The 22,703-nt window shown below is 49.9% G+C and overlaps 2 protein-coding genes across 4 annotated transcripts in view; one reads left to right on the top strand and one right to left on the bottom strand.

The window, feature by feature from the left end:
• Nucleotides 1-12,584: 12,584 nt before the first annotated feature.
• Prxl2b (peroxiredoxin like 2B) lies at nucleotides 12,585-15,205 on the top strand. Its single transcript, XM_021200841.2, has 7 exons — nucleotides 12,585-12,710; nucleotides 12,972-13,176; nucleotides 13,473-13,524; nucleotides 14,069-14,132; nucleotides 14,214-14,289; nucleotides 14,482-14,600; nucleotides 15,035-15,205. Exons 1-7 carry the CDS (start codon nucleotides 12,648-12,650, stop codon nucleotides 15,059-15,061), a joined length of 606 nt encoding a protein of 201 aa, XP_021056500.1. The 5' UTR covers nucleotides 12,585-12,647; the 3' UTR covers nucleotides 15,062-15,205.
• A 935-nt stretch (nucleotides 15,206-16,140) lies between these two features.
• The window catches only part of Mmel1 (membrane metalloendopeptidase like 1), a 24,625-nt gene continuing 18,062 nt past the window's right edge, over nucleotides 16,141-22,703 (bottom strand). For 2 of the 3 annotated variants that reach the window (XM_021200269.2, XM_021200267.2), the window contains 13 exons: nucleotides 21,989-22,125; nucleotides 21,625-21,718; nucleotides 20,676-20,804; nucleotides 20,155-20,253; nucleotides 19,696-19,779; nucleotides 19,211-19,314; nucleotides 18,845-18,903; nucleotides 18,361-18,480; nucleotides 17,764-17,897; nucleotides 17,588-17,653; nucleotides 16,992-17,087; nucleotides 16,664-16,740; nucleotides 16,159-16,543 (listed from right to left, as the gene is read on the bottom strand). In XM_021200269.2, the coding sequence (XP_021055928.1) occupies nucleotides 16,444-16,543; nucleotides 16,664-16,740; nucleotides 16,992-17,087; nucleotides 17,588-17,653; nucleotides 17,764-17,897; nucleotides 18,361-18,480; nucleotides 18,845-18,903; nucleotides 19,211-19,314; nucleotides 19,696-19,779; nucleotides 20,155-20,253; nucleotides 20,676-20,804; nucleotides 21,625-21,718; nucleotides 21,989-22,125 (1,299 nt within the window). In that variant the 3' untranslated portion in view covers nucleotides 16,159-16,443. Of the gene's footprint in view, nucleotides 16,544-16,663; nucleotides 16,741-16,991; nucleotides 17,088-17,587; nucleotides 17,654-17,763; nucleotides 17,898-18,360; nucleotides 18,481-18,844; nucleotides 18,904-19,210; nucleotides 19,315-19,695; nucleotides 19,780-20,154; nucleotides 20,254-20,675; nucleotides 20,805-21,624; nucleotides 21,719-21,988; nucleotides 22,126-22,703 lie in introns of all 3 variants that reach the window. The other variant, XM_021200268.1, reaches the window with a different exon arrangement.

Below are 22,703 nucleotides of genomic sequence, written 5' to 3'. Positions count from 1 at the left end.
ACATGTACGCAAAAACACATGCTCACATGTATACTGACACACATGCTCACATAAATGTAATACTCCTGCAAGTTGTCCTGTGATCTCTACATGTGTGCTGTGGCCCATGCTCACATGTACACAGACGCACATGCTCACATAAATATAATACTCCTTCAAGTTGTCCTGTGATCTCTGGCTGGCACTATTGATACCACTGTGCCCAGTCCCACCCAGCCCCACCCAACTCCACCTCTACTGTACAAACACCCTTATCAGCAGAGAAGGGTGCAGGTGCTCAGCCCCTTGTCCTCCCAGACCTGCAACCATCATGTTGCTACCACCACTACTTCTGAATGAGGGCCACTGGCAGGGCCTTCTCAGTGGGTCTGGCTTCCCCAACCCTTCTCCTTCAGAGATAGCACAGTGCAGTAGGGCCTGGGAAAGCTCTAGATAGCAGTGCATAGGCTTTTTCTCCATGAGCTGAGAAGCCACACAAGGCTGTGGGACCTAGGGAGAAGTTTGAGGTGGAGGCTGGGAGAGATGGAGACAGAGAGGACTGCAGCCTGTCACCTGAACTCTTGGATGGAGGAGGAGCTCTGCCACCGTTGTGTCTGAGTCTTTGTTTCCCATTTCTTAGACAGTCTCTTGAATGTGGAAGTTGTCAGAATCCAGAGTCAGCAGTGTCAAGTAGAAAGTTGAGAAGGAGTGGCTCACCCCTCACTCCTCATCGCCTCAGAGTAATGACCACAAGCGCTTGGCCAGAACCACAGAGCCTTGTATGGAAAACACTGCTGTGGGAAGCCGGCCCAGTTCTGCGTGTTCGGCCTCATAAGCCGGCCCAGTTCTGCGTGTTCGGCCTCAGGCTGGTGTCCCCCTCATTAGTCATCCTTGTGGGCAGAGATTATGGCTTCATGGGTTGTAACAGTGCTCACTTTATCTTTAAGAACCTTCCTGGCCCCAGCTGCCTTGAATACAGACAAGGTTCACTGCTGTGCATATTCAATCCCTTGGAATTCTCCATCATGTCCAAACTCCTGGAGAATGGCTCTGTGGTCATCAGGTTAACAAGACTGCCCGCTGCCCCTGCCCAGGGTTTATCCCTGTACCCGGTTCATGAAGGTAGCGAAGGGGTACGGAGTCGGAGTCAGCAATCCGATCTGATCTATCGGGGCCAAAGCTTTGGAAATACTTCTGTCAGCGATTGCATGGCCAAAAACCGCTTACTTTTTTCTTTTTCTTTTTGGCAGTTTTCTGTTTTTAACTCTGCTATTCTGTGGCCAAAAGCCACCGACTTCTGGTAACTAAACACCCTGCTGATACTGCAGGGGATTTAAGAAACAAGTCTTGGTTTCTCTCTGGGTCCAGGGCCCCTGCTGGGCAGAGGAGAGACTTGGAGTTTGTTAACTCTTCATGAGCCAGAGAGAAAAGAAAAGGAAGAAAGAGAATTCAAGCACGCACACAGACACACATGAACACACACACACACACACACACACACAAACACACAGAGACACACACAAACATACACATGCACACACACACGCACACACAGACAGACACACACACTTATACTTTGGCTGGGCCCAACTACCTGTCTCAACAAATCCACAAGTGTTCATGCATACTTACTTACATACATATACCTACATGCATATGGATGTACACACATATAGACAGACATATACATACATACATTTGGTGGATGGGGCTGAGTCCCAAACACCACACACTTTATTCCTTTTCTCAGCACCTCTTATATTTTCTTAGACAAAGGTTCTCTAGGAAATTACCTCATGAATAAAATGTTACACAAAAGGGGAGTTACAGAAGAATGTCAATAGTTCAGTTCAAAGCAGTCATATCTGATAAATGGGAAGGACCTGTCATGCCCATTTGGGCACAGGGAGGCATCCCCCAGCCCCTAGTTATTTCTGGCTTTTTTTTTTTTTTTTTTTTTTTTGGCTTTTTTGAGACAGGGTTTCTCTGTGTAGCCCTGGCTAACCTGGAACTCAGAAATCCACCTGCCTCTGCCTCCCAAGTGCTGGGATTAAAGGCGTGCGCCACCACCACCCGGCATTTCTGGCTATTTTTCTTTCTAGTTAATTGAGTTTGGAGTCCTGCGGATCCCCTGCTGGGACCAGGAACTGAATTATGAAGTTTCAAAAGTTTTGAAAAATTTGAAAGTTTCATGCTCTGAGATGCCACACTTTCTTTGACTTTGGCTGTCAATGAAAAGGATTGGAGGACATCTAAAGCAAAGAATTCCAGTTGTTAAATGCTGTTGCCTTGTTTCTCTGTTTTTGCTTTGGCTTTATGTCTTGTCTTGTGTATGTGGTCTATAGTTATGTGTTCTGGTTTGGGCCTGTATCACACTGCCACACAATGGTCCCTATAAGACAGGTGCTGCCTGTACCGCCCTGCTTCCTGCCCAGGTCCAGCTGGTGGCAAGGCCGAGCCATGGGATCTGTGTCGACCTCTGACGGTACCCCTGTGAATTTGGTGGGTTCACTATCTGATGGCGCTTTGAGTGCTTGCTACTCAGTCACAAGCACTTTGAAGTTTCTTCGGTTGTCTTCTAGAGACAGACTTAGAGATGCCTTTCATCGGGCTAAAACATCTGTCAAATCTATATACCTGGCTCTCTAGACCAAAACAAAACAAAACAAAACAAACCCCAAAACCCAAAAAAGCAAAAAACAAAAACAAACAAACAAACAAACAAAAAGCAAAAACAAACCTGCAAGCTTTTTAACCCGAAGCTATAGTTCTTATGTAGATGCAAAGGCTTGAGTCTACATTGGAGGCTGATTTTGGGCACTGTGTATTCATTCAAATGCGAACTGCTATGTCCAGAGATCTGGCTGCAGTACAGACACTGGCATGGAGAATACCCTGTCTCGGCACTGTTTAAAATCGTTTTTCTAGCATCTCTGCCTGGTTAATAAAGACCTGATCAGCCAATAGCTGGGCAAGGGAAGAGGAGAGACGTCTCCATGAGGAAAAGATGGAACAGGAGCAGACAAAGAGAGACCAAGATGGCAGCTAACCTATGTGGCTGGGAAGTAGTCAGGCTAGTGTGGTCGGTTAACACAGACAAGAACCCTGCCCAGAAATAGTGCAAGAAGCTTTAAAAACAAAGACACCAGGTCTCCCAGTCATTATTTCAGAGCTAGGGCAAGCATAGGAAAGCTCTGTACTTTTACATTGGTATCCAACATAACTGGATTGCAATGGTAACTGCGATGGTACATTGGTAGGCACAGAATCCAAACTTACAAATTTAGACAGAAATTCAAATTTTTTACAGAACCAGGCTTAGAGCCTGAAAAGTACCTGGTCACAAGCAGGCTCTGTGAGTACAGCAGATGAAGTCCGGCTGGCCACATGAGCCAGTGTCCTAAGGTGAGGCTTGGCGTGAACAGGGCAGACTGGGCAGTTTCTCCCAAGCGCTACATGATTCTGGCGAAGGGTCAGAGCACGTGCTAGAGAGAGCTAGGTGGCCAGGGTTAGGTGCCGGGCCCGGTGGGTGGGGGCGCTTACTTAGCATGTATGCTTCCACGGTCTCCCACGAGCGTGCAGCTACGTGGTCGACCCACAGTGCCATGGGGGAGACTGTGCCTGTAGCGGAGACGCACAGCTTGCAGCAGGGCGGAACTGCCTCTTCTCTGTGTGAAGGCTGGGCGGGGCTAGCCACAGCTAGGTGGTGAACGGAACAGCAGAGGGAGACAGAGGGAGCACAGATGAACTCATGATCAGGTAAAACTGCTTGGAATTAAGCTTAAATGCAGAAGAAAAACGGAAACGGGTTATTAAACATAGTCAGAGATAAATAATTTGAAATTAATAAAATTAAAAATAAGCCACATAAGGCTGGAAAGAGCTTAGAAAAATAAATACAAAAAGAAAAGATAATTAAGTTTAGAAAACAGTAAAGAAAATAAATAAATACACATAAAAGATAAAGTCCCTGAAGGAGAGAAAAATACTTAGAAATGTTTTAAAGGAAGCCGGGTGTGGTGGCGCACGCCTTTAATCCCAGTACTTGGGAGGTAGAGGCAGGCAGATTTCTGAGTTCGAGGCCAGCCTGGTCTACAAAGTGAGTTCCAGGACAGCCAGGGCTACACGGAGAAACTGTGTCTCGAAAAACCAAAAAAAAGAAAGAAAGAAAGAAAGAAAGGTACACAGAGGCTAAAGAAACTGGACACTGAATATAGACAGTCATAAATACCAAGTTTAAGTATAAAAGATAGTCTCCAAAGAAATAGAGAAATTAGAGAAGAAAATACTTTCCATGTTAAAAAATGGAAAAATACTGTAGAAGAAGGTTTGGACCCCATGTAATTTTTTTGAGTGTTAGCATGAAAATAATTGTATGAACAGTAGTAATTACAATTTTATATGTTCTCTTTAGGAGAGACCAAAATAAAACAGACTTGGAAAAAGAGAAGACTAAAGTAGTAGATGCTGGAATGCACACCATAGAACAGAGATCAGAGGATTTTTCAGTCAGGATAAAGATGTTCAAAAGAATCCAATCTGGGACCTGCAATGACAGCAAGAAAAGGTGGTTCCAGATAAGAAAAATCCACAAAGGCTTGAGAAAGTAGAATGGAAAGCCATAGAGATACAGTGTACTGAGTTAAAAATACAGATTCTGAGATACAGAGTCACCTTAGGGCAATGGCATACAATAGCTTATTATGTTTCATTTCATAGGATTTGGAAATTTAAAATATATACATATGTTAGTACATCATACTATTGACACATGTTCAGAATTCCAAGGGGTTTCTGCCTTAAGTTCTGAAAAGGATGATTCTTAGATTGCACATTTGTTAGAGGTAATAGCTATTTTGAAAATGCCTTTGCAGATCTGTGGAAAGCCTTTTAGGGTACCGCTTGGCAGGAGTCTGACATTGGCCAAGGACAAGGAAATGGGCTTCAGGCAGGAATCTGACATTGGAAGTAAGCTCAGGCAGGACCCTGACATTAGGGCATAATAAGGAAGTAAGTTTCAGCAAGAATCTAACTTCAGGCAGTAATAGAGAAGTAGGGTAAGGCAAGAATTTTAGTCTTAGGGTGGACCAGAAGAACTAGGCTTCAGGCAAGATTTGGGCTTGGACGAGGGAGTGGGCTCAAGTTTCGGTCATTATGATAAGCCCTTTTAAATGACTGTCATGGGAGTAATCTCAGGACTTCTGCCGCTTTGTTAGTTCCTTATTGTACTGCTTGCCCAAAATACTTGCATGTAATTAAAATGGTATAAAAAGTGAACTGGAAAATAAAAATTTGCTTTCAGTCTCAGAATTGACTGGGGTCACACTACAATGTTGTCTAACTCTCTTTTTTCTTTTTAATCCTCACGCCCGTGCTGGAGAACCTGTTGACTGAGCAGGCTTGGTCACGGATCGGAGCTGATGATGCTCTGACATGTGTATCCATTAGGATACAACAATTTTTTTTAGACATTATGGCATAAAATATGTTACAAATGTATCTTACGATCCTACAGGTCAGATAATTGTAAGAAGTTCTAACTATACTTTAGAGAAAATACTCATGGAACAGAAAGGGGATATGGGATCTCCCAGAGATCGATAAAATAATGCTTTATTGATTTAAAAATTTTAAATGTCAAGGAGAGAGATAGCATAGAAAACCCCGGAGTTTAGAAACATCTATGTGTTTAGCCCATGTATGTGTTAACTTCAGAATGGATGGAGGGAAGTAGGTTGCATTGGCGAAGAGGTTTTGTCTTTGTTTCACTGGGGAGAAGAAAAGCTATGGATTCCATCAAAATTAATAAAGGTTAGATTTGACTAGGGGAGACCTCCTGAGAATCTTGGCTGCAGACATGAAGGGGGAAAAGCAAGAACAACAACAACAATAACAACAACAACAACAACAAAACAGGTAACGCTGATTCCTCTGCATGGGAACAGTTCTGAGACCGGCTGGGACAGGACTTCAGCTAAGCAAAGCCACCAAATCCTGTTGGCTGCAGAGCCCTCAGTTCTTATCATGCCATCCTTTCAAATGGCATAGATGAAATTTATATTACGGTTTGGCTATGCAATCCAAACCAACTTATAAGGACAGATGCTGAATGGTGAACACTGCACATTCTATACGCATGTTAATGCACAAATATATATTGTCTTTGAAAGTTTATACAGAGCAAAAGGGCCAGACACCAAAACAGATAAGACAAAAGCCCAGGTGTGTCGCCTGTAGCTTTGTCATCCTGCCTAAGCTCCGGGGATGGGATGTGTTACCAACCCCCAACCCAGCTTCCCAGAATACACAGATAAAAGAGGCACATATAGGCTGCTCATTTTCAAATTGCCTTCTGACACAATTGCTGGGTGCTACTATCTCCCACCTGGAAAAGTGTGCCCTTATCAATATGCTTATCTCTGTACCTCTCCACTTGCCCTAAAGTTTAGTTGATCAGTTGCATCCAGTCCCTGCTAAACATTTCCAACCTTCTGCCTTACAGGAGCAGACACAGGACTCCACTCCTCCCAAGATCTCACATAACTGCTTGGCTTTTTTCCCTCTGAAGCCTGGTGAAATCTGTCGCTCCTCTCCTTGCATCTCTCCCTTGCCTCCTGGGACCCAGAAGTTCCACTTATTCCTTCTGCCCAGCAATTAGCCCATGGCTTCTTTACTGACAGATCAAGAACCAAATTGGGGAACAGGACCTCAGCATCCGAACCTCCCCTACACAGGTGATCCAGCCTTATTGGCTGCCTCAAATGCCGTTTCCTCAAAGATCTACCTCCAGAACAACTTGAAAATGCCTAGCGAGGATGGTCCAGCCTTGCACACTGTACCAGCCAGGACTTCAATTACGTTCTGTATGTTCAAATCATTCAGAGGCTGGAGCAAATGTTGCAGAGAGAATTCTTAGGACTTGAACAATATCCCAGTTTCCTTAGGGCCCTCAACACAGCAGGAAGCAATTTTAAGAGACTGATGCCCCATTCCCAAGAGACTAGGTGGGTGGAGTTTGGTGATGCATGTTTGTCATTGTTTAAGGGGGATTAGTTACAGTTTGTTAATGGTTTTGATCAGGGGAGAAACCAAGTATCTAGGCTAAATTCAGGGATTTATCTCTTTCTCTTTCTTTCCTCTCAAATGTTAAGGGAAAAGGGTGGAGAAGGGATGAAAAGAAAATGAGGAGATACAGAAAGGATAGGATAAAAGGGTAGATTATTGAATCTACTTTTTTTTCTTTTTCACTCTGGGATTTTTCTGGACATTTAACGTGGTATTTATTTATTTAGTTAATTCATTCATTTGTTGTTTGTTCTTTAATCCTTTTTTACAGTCCAGTCTTCATCCCCCTCCCAGTCTGCCCCCTAACAGCTCCCCATTCCATACCTCCTCTCCTCCATCCCCAACCCCCAACCCCCCAACACACACACCCCCCCACCCCCAACCCGTCTCCAAGAGGATATCTCCACCTCCACCCCCACCTCACCAGACCTCCCCACTCCCTGGGGCCTCAAGTCTCTTGAGGATTAGATACATCTTCTCTCACTGAGGCCAGACCAGGCANTCCTCTGCTGTATATGTGTTGGGGGCCTCATATCANCTGGTGTATGCTGCCTGGTTGGTGGCTCAGTGTCTGAGAGATCTCAGGGGTCCGGGTCAGTTGAGACTGTTGGTCTTCCCATGGGGCCACCCTCCTCCTCAGCTTCTTCCCAATTCAACTACAGGGGTCCACAGCTTCTGTCCATTGGTTGGTTGTAAATATCTGCATCTGACTCTTTCAGATGTTTGTTGGACCTCTCAGAGGGTAGCTATGCCAGGCTCCTGTGTATAAGCACACCACAGCATCACTAACAGTGCCAGGGCCCTGTGCCTCCCTTTGAGTTGGATCCCAATTTGGACTTGTCACTGGATCTCATTTCTCTCATGGTCTTCTCTATTTTTGTCCCTGCAATTCCTTTAGACAGGAACAATTCTGGGTCAGAGCTTTTGACTGTAAGATGGCAGCCCCATCCCTCCACTTGATGTCCTGTCCCTCTACTGGAGGTGGACTCCACAAGTTCCCCCTCCCCACTGTAGAGCACTTCATTCACGTTTCCACCCTTTGAGTCTCTCACCTTCCAGGTCTCTGGTATATTCCAGAGGGTCCCCCACCTCCTACATCCTGGTGATGCCTGTTTGCATTCTTTCTGCTGGCCCTCAGGGCTTTAGTCCTGTTACACCCCCCCCCCCGCCCCTTGAATCTACTTTTAAATTAAAGAGCATCAATAAGCCAAATATTTTCACATGCAACCTGATGTTTATCCAGAAGGGTGGGAATTAGATATATATGATCAACAGCGTAATGATCTTCAGGGCAAGGCCATATCCAGCTCCCACAACCAGGACCAGAGATAGCAAGTAGTTTACATGACCCTTACATAATCTGTGTAGTCAGGGATTCACCCAAGCTCCCACAACTAGGACTAGAGGGGGCTAATAGCCCAAAAGACCTCTATGTTACTTGTATAACTAAGACCATGGCAGATCCTTCCCTAGGGATAGCCTATCTCTAGAACCTATCTTCTTGGAAGAAATGGCATCTACTTTGAGTTTCAATGTAATTATATCTTCTTGTGCGCTGGGGGTTATATTACAGCAGGAAAATTTCCCAAACTGGACTGTGTTTAAATATTTTGGAAAGTTTGACTCGCCTCTTCGCAGATCATTTTGCTACCGACTGTGGTGCCTGCAGGGTGTGGTCAGAAATGGCAGTCTGAGACAGTGACCCAGAGGGATCACCTGTGAGGTCTGTTCAGGCTCTTACGTGTTCAGGGCCTCCAGGTAGGATAGCCAGGCTCTTATTGGCCTCTCTGTATTTGCACTGTGTGCCAAGGATGGTGTGTTGGTTTCAGTAAGAATGGCCCTGTAGGATAGATATCTGCATAGTTAGTCACTGGGAGTGACACTCTTTGAAAGGATTAGAGGGATGAGGAGGTGTGGCCTTAATAGAGGAAGTATGTCACTGGGGGTGGGATTTGAGGTTTCCAAAGCCGATGCCAAGCCCAGGCACGAGCTCTCTCCACCCCCTTCCCTCTCTCCCTGCTTAATAACCAGGAACTAGTTCTCAGATACTGCTCCAGTACCTGCCTGCACGCCGCCGTGCTCACGCCATCGTGAAAATGGACCAAACCTTTGAAGCTGTAAACAAGCCCACCGTCAAATGCGTTCTTTCATAACAGTTGCCTTAGCAGTTGTGGTTTGCATATGCTTGACCCATTGGGAAGTGGCCCTATTGGGGGTGTAGCATTAGTGGCACGATTGGGGGCATAGCATTATTGGTGGAGGTGTGGCCTTGTTAGAGGAAGTGTGTTGCTGTGAGGTCTCTCTTCTCAAGCTCCACCCAGTATGTCCTCCTGTATGCCTCCAGTATGCCTGCAGAGGGCAGTCTCTTTCTGGCTGCCTTTGTATTAAGATGTAGACCTCTCAGTTCCTTTTTTTTGTTTGTTTGTTTGTTTTTTGTTTTTTGAGACAGGGTTTCTCTGTATAGCCCTGGCTGTCTTGGAACCCACTTTGTAGACCAGGCTGGCCTCAAACTCAGAAATCCGCCTGCCTCTGCCTCCCGAGTGCTGGGATTAAAGGCATACACCACCACGCCCGGCTCAGTTCCTTCTTTAGGACCACGTCTGCCCAGATGCTGCCATGCTCCCTGCCATGATGATAATGAACTGAACCTCTGAACCTGTAAGCCAGCCCCAATTAAATGTTGTCCTTTATAAGATTTGCCTTAATCATGGTGTCTGTTCACATCGATAGAGACTCCAATTGAGACAGTCATGGTGTCCTGAGAACAGTGACTAAGATAGGTGAAATTCCCTTCTATCCAACTACTGTTCAAAGACATTGCTCAGGGTTGTGTTTGCCCCTCTGGCAATTCTCAAAAGACCTCTACATTACCCTGCTTATGGGCAACACACACACAGGTCTCCCAGTCAACTGTGTCACGCATAGTTACACCCCAGGAAATCAGCCTAGCATTTATGCCCAGAGTTGCGTATTTTCTGACAACAGTGATGGGTGACAGCTAGCTTGCTCAGTTCCAGACTAGAAAATGCTTTGTGGAAGACATGTACTTTCCTGCCCCCAGAATCCAACTGGCCATTGCTGAGCTCTGGCCAGTGTCACGTGAGCATAACAATGTGCCCCAGTCCTGCTCTGCCAGGAGAAGGCATGTTCCAGCATGCTATAGCTCTACTAGCCTGGCTCTCAGAATAAGCAAGCACGAGGAGTACAGAGCCCTGCCCTTCACACACTCATGAACTGGAGGTGTAACTTAGTTGCAGTGATCAGCTGAGGCTTGAGGCTGTTATTGTAGCACAACCCAAAGAAAGCTGACACAAGATGACATATTAAAACTTACAGATGAATAAACCCAGCTGTCCTCTGAGGTTGGCACTTCTCTGCTTAAATGTTTAGTTCCACACATGTCTTAGTTTGGGTTACAATGTTATGAAGAGACAACATGACCAAGGCAACTCTTTGAAAGAAAACATTTAATTGGGGCTGGCTTACAGTTTCAGAGGTTTAGTCCATTATTATCATTATGGCAGGAAGCAAGGCAGCATTCTAGTTGACTGGGGCTGGAGAAGGAGCTGAGAGTTGTATAGCTTGATCAGCGGGCAGTGGAGGTGACTGTTCCACACTGGGCAGAGCTTGAGCATAGGAGACCTCAAAGCCCATACCTACAGTTTCATACTTCTTCCAACAAGGGCACACCTCCTAACAGTGCTACCGCCCATGGGCCAAGCATTCAAACACACGGAGTCTATGACAGCTAAGCCTATTCCAACCACCACACATGTCATTGATATGAGATAGTCAAGATTATGCCTGTCCGATTTTACTGGTTTGGCATAAGAACCAATAAAAGCAGAAGCTAAAATGATCATGCAAAAGAGGCACCGGAGGAAAACCACAGCAACCCTATCCCAAAGCATAGGAAATCAGCATCCCCGGAAGGATTCTGGAAATACAGGAAAGGAATGGCTGCAAGTGTTTCCAGGGTCCCATATCCTTGGGCTAGGTACCTCTAACCTATAAAACTTGGAGCAAAGAACCTACAATGCTCTTCTCCTGGTGACCTGTCTTCCCTGGGACTCCATGAAGATGAGGTGGGTTCTGTCACACTGTGTAGGCATATGTGCGTGAGTGGCCTCATGGAAGGGCCTGCTGGCTCTTCTTGTTCATCACGCAGCACTTTCTGCAGACATCTTCCCTTGCTCCTGGGACCCTCTGCATTGTACCCCTCAACACTTAACAGGAGGCAGAGGAAGCCTCATCTCTGGATTTCTTCTGGTGGTGCCCCTGGGACCAGTGGCTCTACAGGACCAGCTCCTCCTGACTCCTCACTTTTCCTTTTTTTAATGTATGTTTGCGTACCTGTGTGCACCCGTGTGTGCCCATGGAGTCCAGCGGTGAGTATTTTACTCAGTGCCTCTCCATCTTATTTCTTGAGACAAGGTCTATTGCTGATTCTCATGCCTTTGCTTCCCCAGGACATGGGATTACAGGTATCTGTCACTTTACTGAGTCAGCTCTCCAGCCTACTCTTGCCTGCATATGTTTGGGTACAATGTGGGTGCCTGGTGCCTGAAGAGACGTAAGAGAGCATCAGAGGCCCTGAAGCTGGAGTTGCAGAGGGTTGTGAGTCACTGTAGGAATGCTGGGAACCAAATCCTGGGCCCTCTGCAAGAGCAGCTAGTGCTCTTAACCACTGAGCCATCTCTCTAGCTTCTCCTTTTGACACAGTGATATGTATGGTTCCTAACTTCCTGCCTGGCTGTTCAGCCTCAGCTAGATATCTTGTGGTGGCTCTCTTCCTTTCCCAGCCTAGTCTACATCTACTTGGCCCTAGGAAGCGTCACAGGGCTTACTTAGTGAGGAAAGGACATAACACGAGGATTCCTGAGCCTTCTACTCTTCCTAGGGTCACACCACTGCGAGCTTCTGTTTATTTCCTTTGGATTGTTGTACACGGGAGCCCATGGTTTAAAAGCTGACATCCACACAGCAGGAAATGGTATTTTACGATGGAAGTTAATAGGATTTCGTGAAAATGCAAAGCAGGAACCTAGACTTGGAAACGCTGGTCCTTTCACTACTGTAAGTGCCGGCTGCCCTACTGTTCCTCACACTAGTGATTTGTGAGTTCGATTCCCCTCTTCAACTTTTTGGCTCTAATTCTACCACCCTGCCGCACTACTAGGGACCACCTGATGCTAGTAGAGATCCATGCATAACGCTAGTGGAAAGCCACGCAAATGCTAGAGAGCCACGCAAACACATTCTGCGTAGGCGCACCGCTTGCGGGCTGTCTGCTTTACCTGCTACGCCATTGGCTAATAGGCTTATACATATGCAAATAAAACAACCCAGGCAGAGGCAGAGATCGGCAGTGATTGTCCCTTTGGAGAGAGGGTGTGCGTGTATGCTAAAATATCCGGGGCGGAGCCTGGGGCGGGACAAGCGCGTAGCCCTGCGATCCGAAACCCTGGACATGGTGCAGCCCTCCAGGACTAGGGCGGGATTATGGGCGGGGCAGAGGCTGACTGAAGAAGCTGCGCAGTACCGAGTGAGCCTCCCCGGGGCCGGGAGAAGGGATCCCGGAGCAGAAAGGGACGGAGGAGGCCATGAATGTGGTGGACCTTGGTCGCGTAGGAGCGTGTGTCTTGAAGCATGCAGTGACTGGGGAGGTGAGATCTGGCTGGCACAGGGCGGAAAACGCCTCCATGCACCTTGCCCAGAGCACTGGCAACTCAGATGGGTTGGAGTGGAGGTCCTGAGGGGTCCTGTGAGTTCGCGTACTGGGCTTGGGTACAGCTCAGGGTCCACAGAGGAACCATCAGGAGGACCAGTCAGCTGCGAATCTTGGAGCAGCCCGCTGCGGGACATGTGGGGCTGCCCCGCATAGGGGGGTTGGTGAGCCCATGTCCTCTGACCGATCCATTCTGTAGGCCGTGGAGCTGCGGAGCCTATGGCAGGAGAAAGCTTGTGTGGTGGCCGGTCTGCGACGCTTTGGCTGCATGGTGTGCCGCTGGATTGCCCAGGACCTCAGCAACCTCCAGAGCATCCTGGACCAACACGATGTGCGCCTAGTGGGCGTGGGGCCTGAGGCCCTGGGCCTGCAGGAGTTTCTGGATGGTGGTTACTTCTCAGGAGGTGCGACTCTTCCCGGACTCAGAGCCTGGGCTGACCTCTCCCTTTCTAGGCCCAACAAGAACACATTAATGTGTCAGCATCTGCAGCTCTTCCCTGACCTGCCTTCAGCTTGTGCTCTGGCTGGCACCCAGACCTAGTGGCAAAGTCCCAGTGACTCTTGCCCTTCCCATTTAAGCAGTGGTGACATTCAATCCTGCCTTGCCACTCCTGGCTTGGGTGGGTGGAGCTGGATACAGTAAGTGGAGGGGACAGAATGTAGGAAGCCTGGGGCACATAGCTGTGGCTTTCCTTTCTAGAACTCTACCTTGATGAGAGCAAGCAAATCTATAAGGAGCTGGGCTTCAAGCGGTAAGTGTGACTGTTTGGGAGCATGAGTCTAGCCAGGGACAGGAGGACAGAGTGGCTACAGCTCCCTTATGTGCCTTCTTGCTACCACCGTCTGCTCTGCTCTCCAGTTTGTCTCATGGAAACTGACACTGGTGTTTCAGCCAGCCCTTCTTCTAATGGGTGTTGGTTCAAGCCAGGCCTGTCCTCAGAAGTCTGCTATTTCATAAACAGGAGGGACCTTGGAGCCCAGTGCCTTAGCCATGGCCCATTGCAGTCCTCTGTTGCCACAGACTGCCTGTCATGATAGGCAGTGCCGGCGAAGCGAGATTCCCTGGGCACACCCAGCTTGGTGCTCATTCCCCACACTCCACACCACCTCTCCAGTGCCCCCAAGGCTAGCTGTATTCAGCTTGGGGGCTCTCAGGGCTTCTGTAGATCCCGGTTAGACTGGTTGCTGATCTGCCTGAGCCCCGGGTTAGATAAGTGGGTGGGGCAGGACACTGGGAACAGGTGTGGATACTTGTACTCCATCAGAATCTGGACTAGGGGCCCTATGTCTTTGTAGGTACAACAGCTTAAGCATCCTACCAGCTGCCCTGGGAAAACCTGTTCGTGATGTAGCCTCCAAGGTTTGTGGTTTGAGAGCATTGGTGGGATTCCCTATGGCATTCCCTCTGAGACTGACTTGGGTCCCATTCCTGTCTTTGCAGGCTAAGGCTGTTGGTATCCAGGGGAACCTGTCTGGTGACCTGCTGCAAAGTGGAGGGCTGCTGGTGGTCAGCAAGGGTGGGTCAGGGCAAGACCTAGAGCCCCATCTTGCCCATCTTGGTGGCTCTCATGTCATGTTCCCACGCTCCCTTTCTGGTCTTGGGTACCTGGATGAGGGATTGGGCTGCTTGGCTTGGTCAGTGGATTACTCTCACTTCCCGGCACAGAGATGCAAGATACACACAATTGACTCCCTACCTGTGGTTACAGGTGGCAACAAGGTACTGTTGCACTTCATCCAGAAGTCCCCGGGTGACTATGTTCCCCAGGAGAACATCCTGCAGGCCTTGGGTATCTCTGCAGAGGTTTGCTCCAGCAAGCCACCCCAGGTAAGCAGAGGCCTTGGGGGACACTGCCTGTTACCAACCCTTAAGTATATATATATATCACTCGCTTTGGGACAGTGCTTGGCGTAGCTAGGAGCTGAGCTATATAGCCTCTTAGGATTTACGTAATTTTCTCTGTGTTGGCATCCTTGGGAGGTGGATGAATCTCTATGATTCTGCTTGCAGAGGGGGCTGGGCTGAGCAGCAGAGAGACCAGTGAGCAGGCAAAGCAGGGCCCCACTGTGGGTTGAGAAAGGGTGTGTCTGTCAGGCCTTAGTATGGTCATGATGTCCTGCCTCCCATTCTCCCTTGGAAGAGGGTAACGTGCGGGTTAGGAGGCTTCCCATGTCCAGCGTGCCTCCTTCACGATTTGAGTGGTAGAAGCCACTAGCCTCTGAGGAGTGTGTCCAGGCTGACAGCCCCTGTGGTCCCCACAGTGTGACGAAGAGGTGTGTGGGAGGTGACACGTGTGACCTGAGGACCCGGAGGCAACTGTAACCTTGGATGTGTTTGGAATACAAAGAATCCCTGTGGAGTCACTGAGCCAGGATGTTGGACCTTATTCATCTTTGAACAGCAACGAGCCATTAAAGTGCAGACTCTGGGCAGTGAGCGTCTCACTGCTTCCACAGTGCGCCCCTGCCCTTCCCACAGCACTGTTGTTCCCTACAGGCAGGAGGGGGTGTCGAAGTGTCATCCTCCTAGAGGACAGACTTCAGGCCTTGATTATAGGACTCTGGGGACAATCATGCCATTTCCTTTCAAGGTGACCTAACGCTGTAGCTCACTTTGTTTGAGGACAGAGAGTCAGGCTGCGGATACGGAGGGGAGAGTTGTTCTGTAGGACTCTGGCCCCAGCCCCCAAATGGAACCCAGTTGTGGGGACTGGGGAGGCAGGTGTCTGCTTGTGTCTATGGTGGAAGGCTGGGGGCTAATGGGGTTCAGGGGAGAGATGACAGATGAAGACTGAGGGACCCTTCCCTGATCTGAATGACTGGTATGTCCTGGGAGAAGCCTGGGTCAGGCTAGGCATGTCTGTGTCCCCAGGGTCCTAAGGTCCAAGCAGAACTCCAGACACCCCACCATTTCAGGGCTCCCCTTGTCAAGGGATCTTCCCTCGAGGTGGGCCCTGATGACCAGATTAGCACTTTCTAAGTCCAAGCCAGGGTGACACAATGTCCACCTTGATGTCCTCCCTCTCTCCAGTGACATTTTGTAAACAGCAGGTGATGTCCCCTTTACAATCTAGACCGTATCTGGCTTCCAGATTCCACCCCTTGCTCCCCAAGTCTCCAGGTGTCCCCGCCAGGTACTGACGTGAGTCACCAGAATGTAGATCCGGTCCAGCTCTGGAAGCCCAATCCACTCAAATGTGGTCGTGGCCTCCAGGGGCATCCTGGTCTCCTCACGGTTCCCAGCATCAGGATTCTCAGAGGTTGGTCTTGAACCCTTTCTCCCAGCAGCTGTAATTCTCCTCCTGGCCACAGCTTACCAGGCCTTCCACCCGACCACCCACCCGACTCCAACATGGACAAAGCAAAGCCTTCTTTGAAGCGTTTACTTAGCTCAAGTCTGAAGCTCAAGGACGGTTAGCCACACGTTGTGGAGAGGGTGGAGGCAGCTGACTGCTCCTACTGGGCTGCTGACCCTCACTGGCCTGAGGGGGCGCAGGACCTGGCACCACTCATCCCGGGTGTGGGAGGGTGGCTACACTCTAGGCTGGGCGCGGAGGGCTGGCTGGTGGCTCCAGTGGCCTTCAGGCAAAGACCTGCACATCTCTGCCAGCTACACCATTCCTGAAGCCTCTGGGTGGCGGGGCGTGGGCCGCAGCTTAGCTCAGCCTTGGCTACCAGATGCGACATCGCTTCATGGGGTGCATGGGGCTGCCTCGTGGGCAGTGGAATGCCTCAGAGAAGCCTGGCAGGTTCTGTAGTGAGCCCAGCACCCTGTGGACCAGCAAGGAGATCTGAGATGTGGGGCATTGCAAGCTGGTTTCCAGTTGAGCTGAGGGAGGGGCCCAGGGCAGAGGCGGGGTAAGCATGCTAGCTTGGGGACTGCACACTTGCCTGTACTTAAGAGGACTGTGGACATCCGTCTTGATGGACTGGATGGCGAACTCTGGCCTGTAGGACCCACACCACACCTGGAGATGCATGGGTGGTCTGGTTACTGGTTAAGGGCTGGAGCAGCACCCTTTGCACTAGGGAGTTCCTAATTCCCTAAACAGCTGTTCGTAAGATGAGGATACAGAGGCCATCAGGTCCCTTCCCTCCCTCCGTATCTGCTGCCTTCACTCCAGTTGGTGGTTTTGGGGTGCCCTTGGAAGTACTCTAGAGTGGACTCTCCAAAGCCATGCAAGAGGGGACCAGGGACTCGGTCCCTCCTAGGGACTACCTGGGCATAGTTGATGAAGAAAAGCTGGGCATAGGTCAGGTTCAGTCCTGGCAGTCTCTGGTCTTTACCGCCTTCAGCCAGCCATCGTAGGTAAGCCTGCGAGCACCAAAATGGGTCTCAGGCTTCCAGCCAGGCTTCCAGAGAGCCACACGCCGAATAATCTGGTTCCAGGACCTGCCCCAGGTGGGTGCCCTGCCTCCCAAGCTCAGGGCTGGTATGCATAAGCCAGCTGTTTCCTCTGCAGTCCTCTAAAGGCCTATCCAACAGGGCTCTGTGAGACCCTCGACCGGAGAGCTGCCACCTAGACTCCACCTACATGGGTCCTGGTACCCGGCACTCTCTATCCCGAGGCTGTCCGTGTGGGCTGCTGACGCCCATGGTTATGTCATCTCTACTGCGTATACTCGCTAAGAGACAAAAATGGTTCCTGTATCAGATTAAGTGTGGGAAATGTGGAAGACTCCAGGTATACAACCATGGGATACAGCTTCCTCTCCAATTCAACTGGAGGGTTTGTAGGACACAGCCCCAGTTTGGGCATGGCCCTGCCTTGCTAGGAAGATACCAGTTTCTCCAAAGGCCCTGCTAGGGCCCACCTTGTATGCCTGTCGCACACCTCCATTGTCGGCAATGTTCTCCCCGAGGGTGCTGAGTCCATTCACCTGCATAAAAAAGACAAGATGGAGGCTAGCTGGCCCTGGTCCCCTCTCATCCCATGGGGCCAGGGCTGGGTACAGTTGCAGAGCCACCGCAGTGCTGGTGACATGCTTACATTCTGGTTGTCTGCTAGTTCCCAAGAGAAGTTGCCATACTGATAGATCATGCATTGCGACTGTTGTTGGAAGTGCCGGGCCGAGAAGTTACTCCACCAGTCCAGCATGTTGCCGTTCTTGTCAAAGTTCCGACCTGCGCAGGAGCAGAGGACCTGCACACTTGGGGACATGCATACTGTCCCCCAAGGCCCTGTTTCCACTGCCCCACTGTACCCTCTAGCAAGGCCAGCTCAGTGCTTGGATGTTTATCAACTTTCTCTAGAAGCTAGAGTTCAGGGGTTCCAAGCACATAGCACCATGTTTGGGGGGCGGCTCAGGAGAGCTTCCATGCCACCCCATCCTTGCCCCTGAAATTAGGACCAGGAGTCCCAAATTCAGCTGCTCCAAACCCACATGGCTACCCTCATATGATCCCCTGGCTAAACCACATGGGAGAAAAAGCTAAGACATCATCGATGGTGTCAGGCCCTAAGAGTCAATGGGGCAGCCCCTTCACGGATGGAGACTAGGCGAGGCCTCTAACTAACCCATTAAGAAACTAAATGGATGACCCCAGCCTGCTCAGTGGGTTGGGGAACTCCTGAATGCTGCTTTACCGTTATCATCAAAGCCGTGTGTGATCTCGTGCCCGATCACCATCCCGATGCCCCCGAAATTCAAGGACTGTGGTTGGTCCTTGCTGAAGAAGGGTGGCTGGAGAATCCCTGCTGGAAAGACTGTCCCCCGCCCCCAGATGACAAAGATGAGCTGTGAGTGGGCACCTGTGTGTGTCAGGCTCAGGTGGGCACCTCCACTGGGCCCTGTCATCTGAAGCTAGGACTCCCGCCCCAATGTACAGACAAGGAAACGCTCAGATACCAAAACAAGAGTGTTGGATTGAGGACCCATGCCCAATTTCTTTCTGCCTACTGCTGCCTTCTGAAAAGTGCTCCCTGTTGTTTCCTCTGTGTCCCTCCCGACCTACGACCCTTGAGGTGAACCATAGGGCGACTGACGTCACCTGGAACCCATTCCCTCTGAGAATAGACAGTTTCCTGGACAAGGGTGAGGGGCTGTACTGGAGAGGCAAGGTGAGCTTACCGATCTGGTTTCTGTTTGGGGAGTAGAATGCATTGACCACTGCAGCCCCAATGATCCAGCTGTGGTAAATACACTGGTCACTTGGAGTCCACATCTGCCAGGATGCTCTCTATGGTCCCTCTGCCCTGGCTGACCAGATCCTGCCCTCAAGAGCTCTGTGGCAGTGAGCAGCGACTACTGCAGCGTCCTAAGCCAACCCCAAAGTCTGGTTCCTTTCTGAGGCCCCCAAAGCAGAGGATGCTGGGGAGGAGGAGGACTTAGGTCTAGTGTCCTCTTCGGCTGGCATCAGGACAGACTCGTGTAGCCACCCCTAGCCAGTAGGTAAGTCCTGTGTTCCAGGCTAGCCCATGTAGCCATCCTACTCACAGATTCTGGTCCACCTTTTCTCGAAGCTTCTTGAGGCTCCTCTGGGCGTTGTTCTTGAGGTTCTGAAGCCCGTTCTCAAAATACAGGTCCTCTGAGAAAGTCAACTATGAGAAGAAAAGAGCTTTGTGTGGCTGGTACTCAGCCTTAGTCCTCTAGAGTGTTAGAGGAGGGGGCTAAGGATTGGGGAAGGGTCTCAAGACACAAAGGTCAGCTGGGCTAGCAGCCCTCAGACTCCTGGAGGAGGTACATGGGGAGGGTATCCCAACTCGGAGCATTTATGTGACTTTCAGAAAGCTCTGTTTCTCTGGACCTCAGTTTCCCCATCTGTAAGCAGGGTGAGGTTAGAGTCACTCCAGGGTGTAAGGGTGTGGCTGAATGAACTAGGAGAGCAGGAGAATACCTTACATGGAGTGCCCCCTCCCCAGGGGTTGTGGCTCAGAACAGGGGACTTGGGGACGGGTGGACAGAGCACTGAAGGTACGCACACTGGAGTATTCCTCATCCAGGTGTCTATTGTTATCTTCCAAAATGTAGTCAGGGTAGCCAATCTGTTCCCGGATATTCATGGCCTGAGTGGAGGAAGGGCTGCTAGAGTCATCCGCTATGGGCGATCCCCCAGCCCCACATGCTGGCTCTGCCCCCTGCTGTGTCAGCAAGGGCATAATAGACAAGTTCCATCCACCAGCTTGCAGAACCAGGCTTGTAAGTGGTTCTCTATGTAAGTAGTTCTCTATGCTCAGGAGTCGAGTGACTGCCTTGTCACTGGCCCCAGAGGAACTTGGATAGGTCCTAGCCTCAGACCGCAGAGCCCCCTTCTGCTCCCTGGGGATAACCCAGGCGTGGCACCCGTTCCAGCTTCCCTCCCACTAGGGCTGGGCCTCCAGCAGGGGGTCCTGATCTCAGGAACTCCCATGGGGATACCGAACTGGTTGTGGCTTGCCCACCTTTTCCTGGGCTTTCTTCTTGGATTCCTCGTCCATCCAGTTCAGCTCATCCAGGTTATCCACAAACACGGACCTTACCTTCTCAATCAGCTCTCTGACCTGGAGGAATGTGTATCCTCATGTCCTAGAGGGCACGGTTCCTGCTCCAGTCTTGCTCTAGGTCACCTTTTAGAAGACCAGTGCCACCCTGGCCCTGACCTCCCGGGAGAGTGTGACATTAATGTGAGGGTCCAGGGCTAGAGCCCAGGGTCAGAAGCACCTGGGGTGGGGTTTGTTTCTCTGGGTCTTCCTCAGTTTTCTGTGGGCACTGGCATTAATGCATATTCTTTTAGGAGTCACCGACTTCAGGGAGAGAACAGGGTTGAGCCGGCTGTGCATGGGAATCACCGAGTAGGGTGGCGATGGAGTCACCAGGTGGGGCGCTGATGATGGGGACTGGTATCCTTGCCAGGCGGCTGACCCACGGTAAGCCTCAGGGTACCACGGACGGTGTCCGTTTGGAGTCAAGGATACATACGCACCGTGCTCTTGCTGTCCTTGGAGAAGGCCTGCTTGATGTAGAGGGAGCCCACGGCACTCTCCATGTTACTGTTGACATAGCTGACACACTCTCGCCAGCGTACCTCCTCCACGGTCGTGCCGTACAGCGCCTGGTGTATTTCTTTATTCACTGGCTTGCTCACCCGCTCACTGTTTCCCATGTGCCAAGGCTAACTTTCCCAGGTCAGGTATGGGGCCCTGAGCTCATGAGGCAGGCAGGGAGAGCCCACCATGGACTTCAGGGGTACCCAGAGGGGGACACCAGATGCTGCCCCTGGACATGAGAAGGCCATTGTGCCATCTTGAAGGGACTTGTCCAGGGTCCCACTCAGACTCTGCTCTTACCCCCTGGGTGCCGTGGTCTGTGTGGACTTTCCCCAAAGCTCAGGGCTAGCACTGACCCTGGAGCAAAGGCATGGAAACACGTACGGCTTTGGCTACCAGCTCTCTAGATCCTGGTTCCCCTGGCTGTAGTGGCTGTAGGATTGCCTTCCTCTCTGTCCCCAGAGATGCGAAAGCACAAGGTGTGTCCCCTTTCAGACTTGGTCCCTAAGCCCAAGCCAGGCCATTGAGAACTCTATCCTTGAAGTGGGGGTGTCCTGCCCACATGGAGGCCTTGTGGCTGTTCCTCTTGCCCAGCCATTTGCCTTTTCTAGTCTCTCTACCGGCTGTTTACTCCTGGACCTCTTTGTCCTAATCTCATGACTTCTATAGAGCAGCTCCTTAGACTCCCTGATCCCTCCTCTGGCCACGCTTGGCTTTGTCGGCTGCTGGCCGTTGGCTGCCCCAGTAGAGCAGGGACCCTTGTCTACCAGGTTCCCATCTCAGACCCAAGGGATGACAGACAGCGCATGGTCCTCAGCTTTATAGGCTGAAAGGGACCCTGGAACGCTTGCCTGGGCAGGAGCTTCATCTCCAGGATGCGCTCACCTTGCGGTAGTCCACACGCGCCTCTTTGAATCTCTGGCTCAGGCTGCCGATACGATCTAACACCAAGCGCCATACCAGGTAGTTCTGCATGGTCCTGGAGGTGGCAGAGGTTAAATGAGACCGGGGACATGGGTTAGCCAGCAGGTTCCACACCCTGCATGGTTCTAGATTCTCCCTCATGCTTGACAGGACACTCATCACCAGGGTGAGGCACTGTGGACACCAAAATTGAACCTCTGTGTTCCTCACGCTGGAGGAAAAGTGCTGGATGGGATCTTCTCCCGGAAGCAGGAACTGTGTGTGTGTGTGGGGGGGAGCAGGGACAAAGCTGCTGAGGCCCTGTGGAAACTATCCCTGGGCTCACCGTGCTGAGTAGCTATCAATGATATCCTCAAGATTCTCCAGGTAGGGGATGCCGTAGACCACCACCTCCTCATCTGGGAACAGCTCGACTTCCACAGAAGACAGCACGTTTTGTATGAAGAGAGTCCAGTTAAACCCCTGTAGAGAGGTGGGGAGGGAGAGAGGGGCGGGCAGCCCATGCATCTAGGAAACCCAGTTCCTGCTGAAGAAAATTTGGGAAACAGGCCAGGCGAGAAAGGACTGTCAATATGAATCAGGACCAAGGGTGGCATTTCTCCAGGGCCTGTGGGCTGTGAAACTGTCAAGAGTCTATGTAGAATGTTTGAAAAATTAAGTGTAGGTGGGGAAAAACACTGATCGTGACTTACAAAAATGACCAAAGTAGAAAATATGATAGTCTTACATACTACTAAGCAGGATATTTATGTTTAAACATTTTTTTAGTAGTCATGCTGAGACCTGAACACAGGACATCATACAGGCTAGGGCAGAGCTCCATTACTAAACTCTCCCATTCCTATGGTTATATTTACTCCTAATAAATACTCCACAGTACTGAGCTTTTTTTTTTTTTTTTTTTTTTTTTTTTTGGTTGGGAGATTTTTGATGACTGCTATTTATTTATTGTTGTTAAACTACTTAAGGCATATCATGTTATCAAAATTCATTTAAAATCACTTGCTAACCAGTTTTCGGTTCTGTTTTTTTTTTTTTTT

This window comes from Mus pahari, chromosome 6 (assembly GCF_900095145.1).
Source record: "Mus pahari chromosome 6, PAHARI_EIJ_v1.1, whole genome shotgun sequence".
Taxonomy (NCBI): Eukaryota; Metazoa; Chordata; class Mammalia; order Rodentia; family Muridae; genus Mus; species Mus pahari.
The sequence above is the reverse complement of the archived record's forward strand: the minus strand, read 5'-3'. Positions and strand labels throughout refer to the sequence as shown.

What these genes read in the sequence shown, in the direction of transcription:
- Prxl2b (XM_021200841.2), top strand. Translation starts at nt 12,648, where the DNA reads ATGAATGTGGTGGACCTTGGTCGCGTAGGAGCGTGTGTCTTGAAGCAT. An exon ending in TGGTGGTTACTTCTCAGGAG is followed by an intron (nt 13,177 to 13,472) that starts GTGCGACTCTTC and finishes TTTCCTTTCTAG; the next exon opens with AACTCTACCTTGATGAGAGC. An exon ending in GCTGCTGGTGGTCAGCAAGG is followed by an intron (nt 14,290 to 14,481) that starts GTGGGTCAGGGC and finishes CTGTGGTTACAG; the next exon opens with GTGGCAACAAGGTACTGTTG.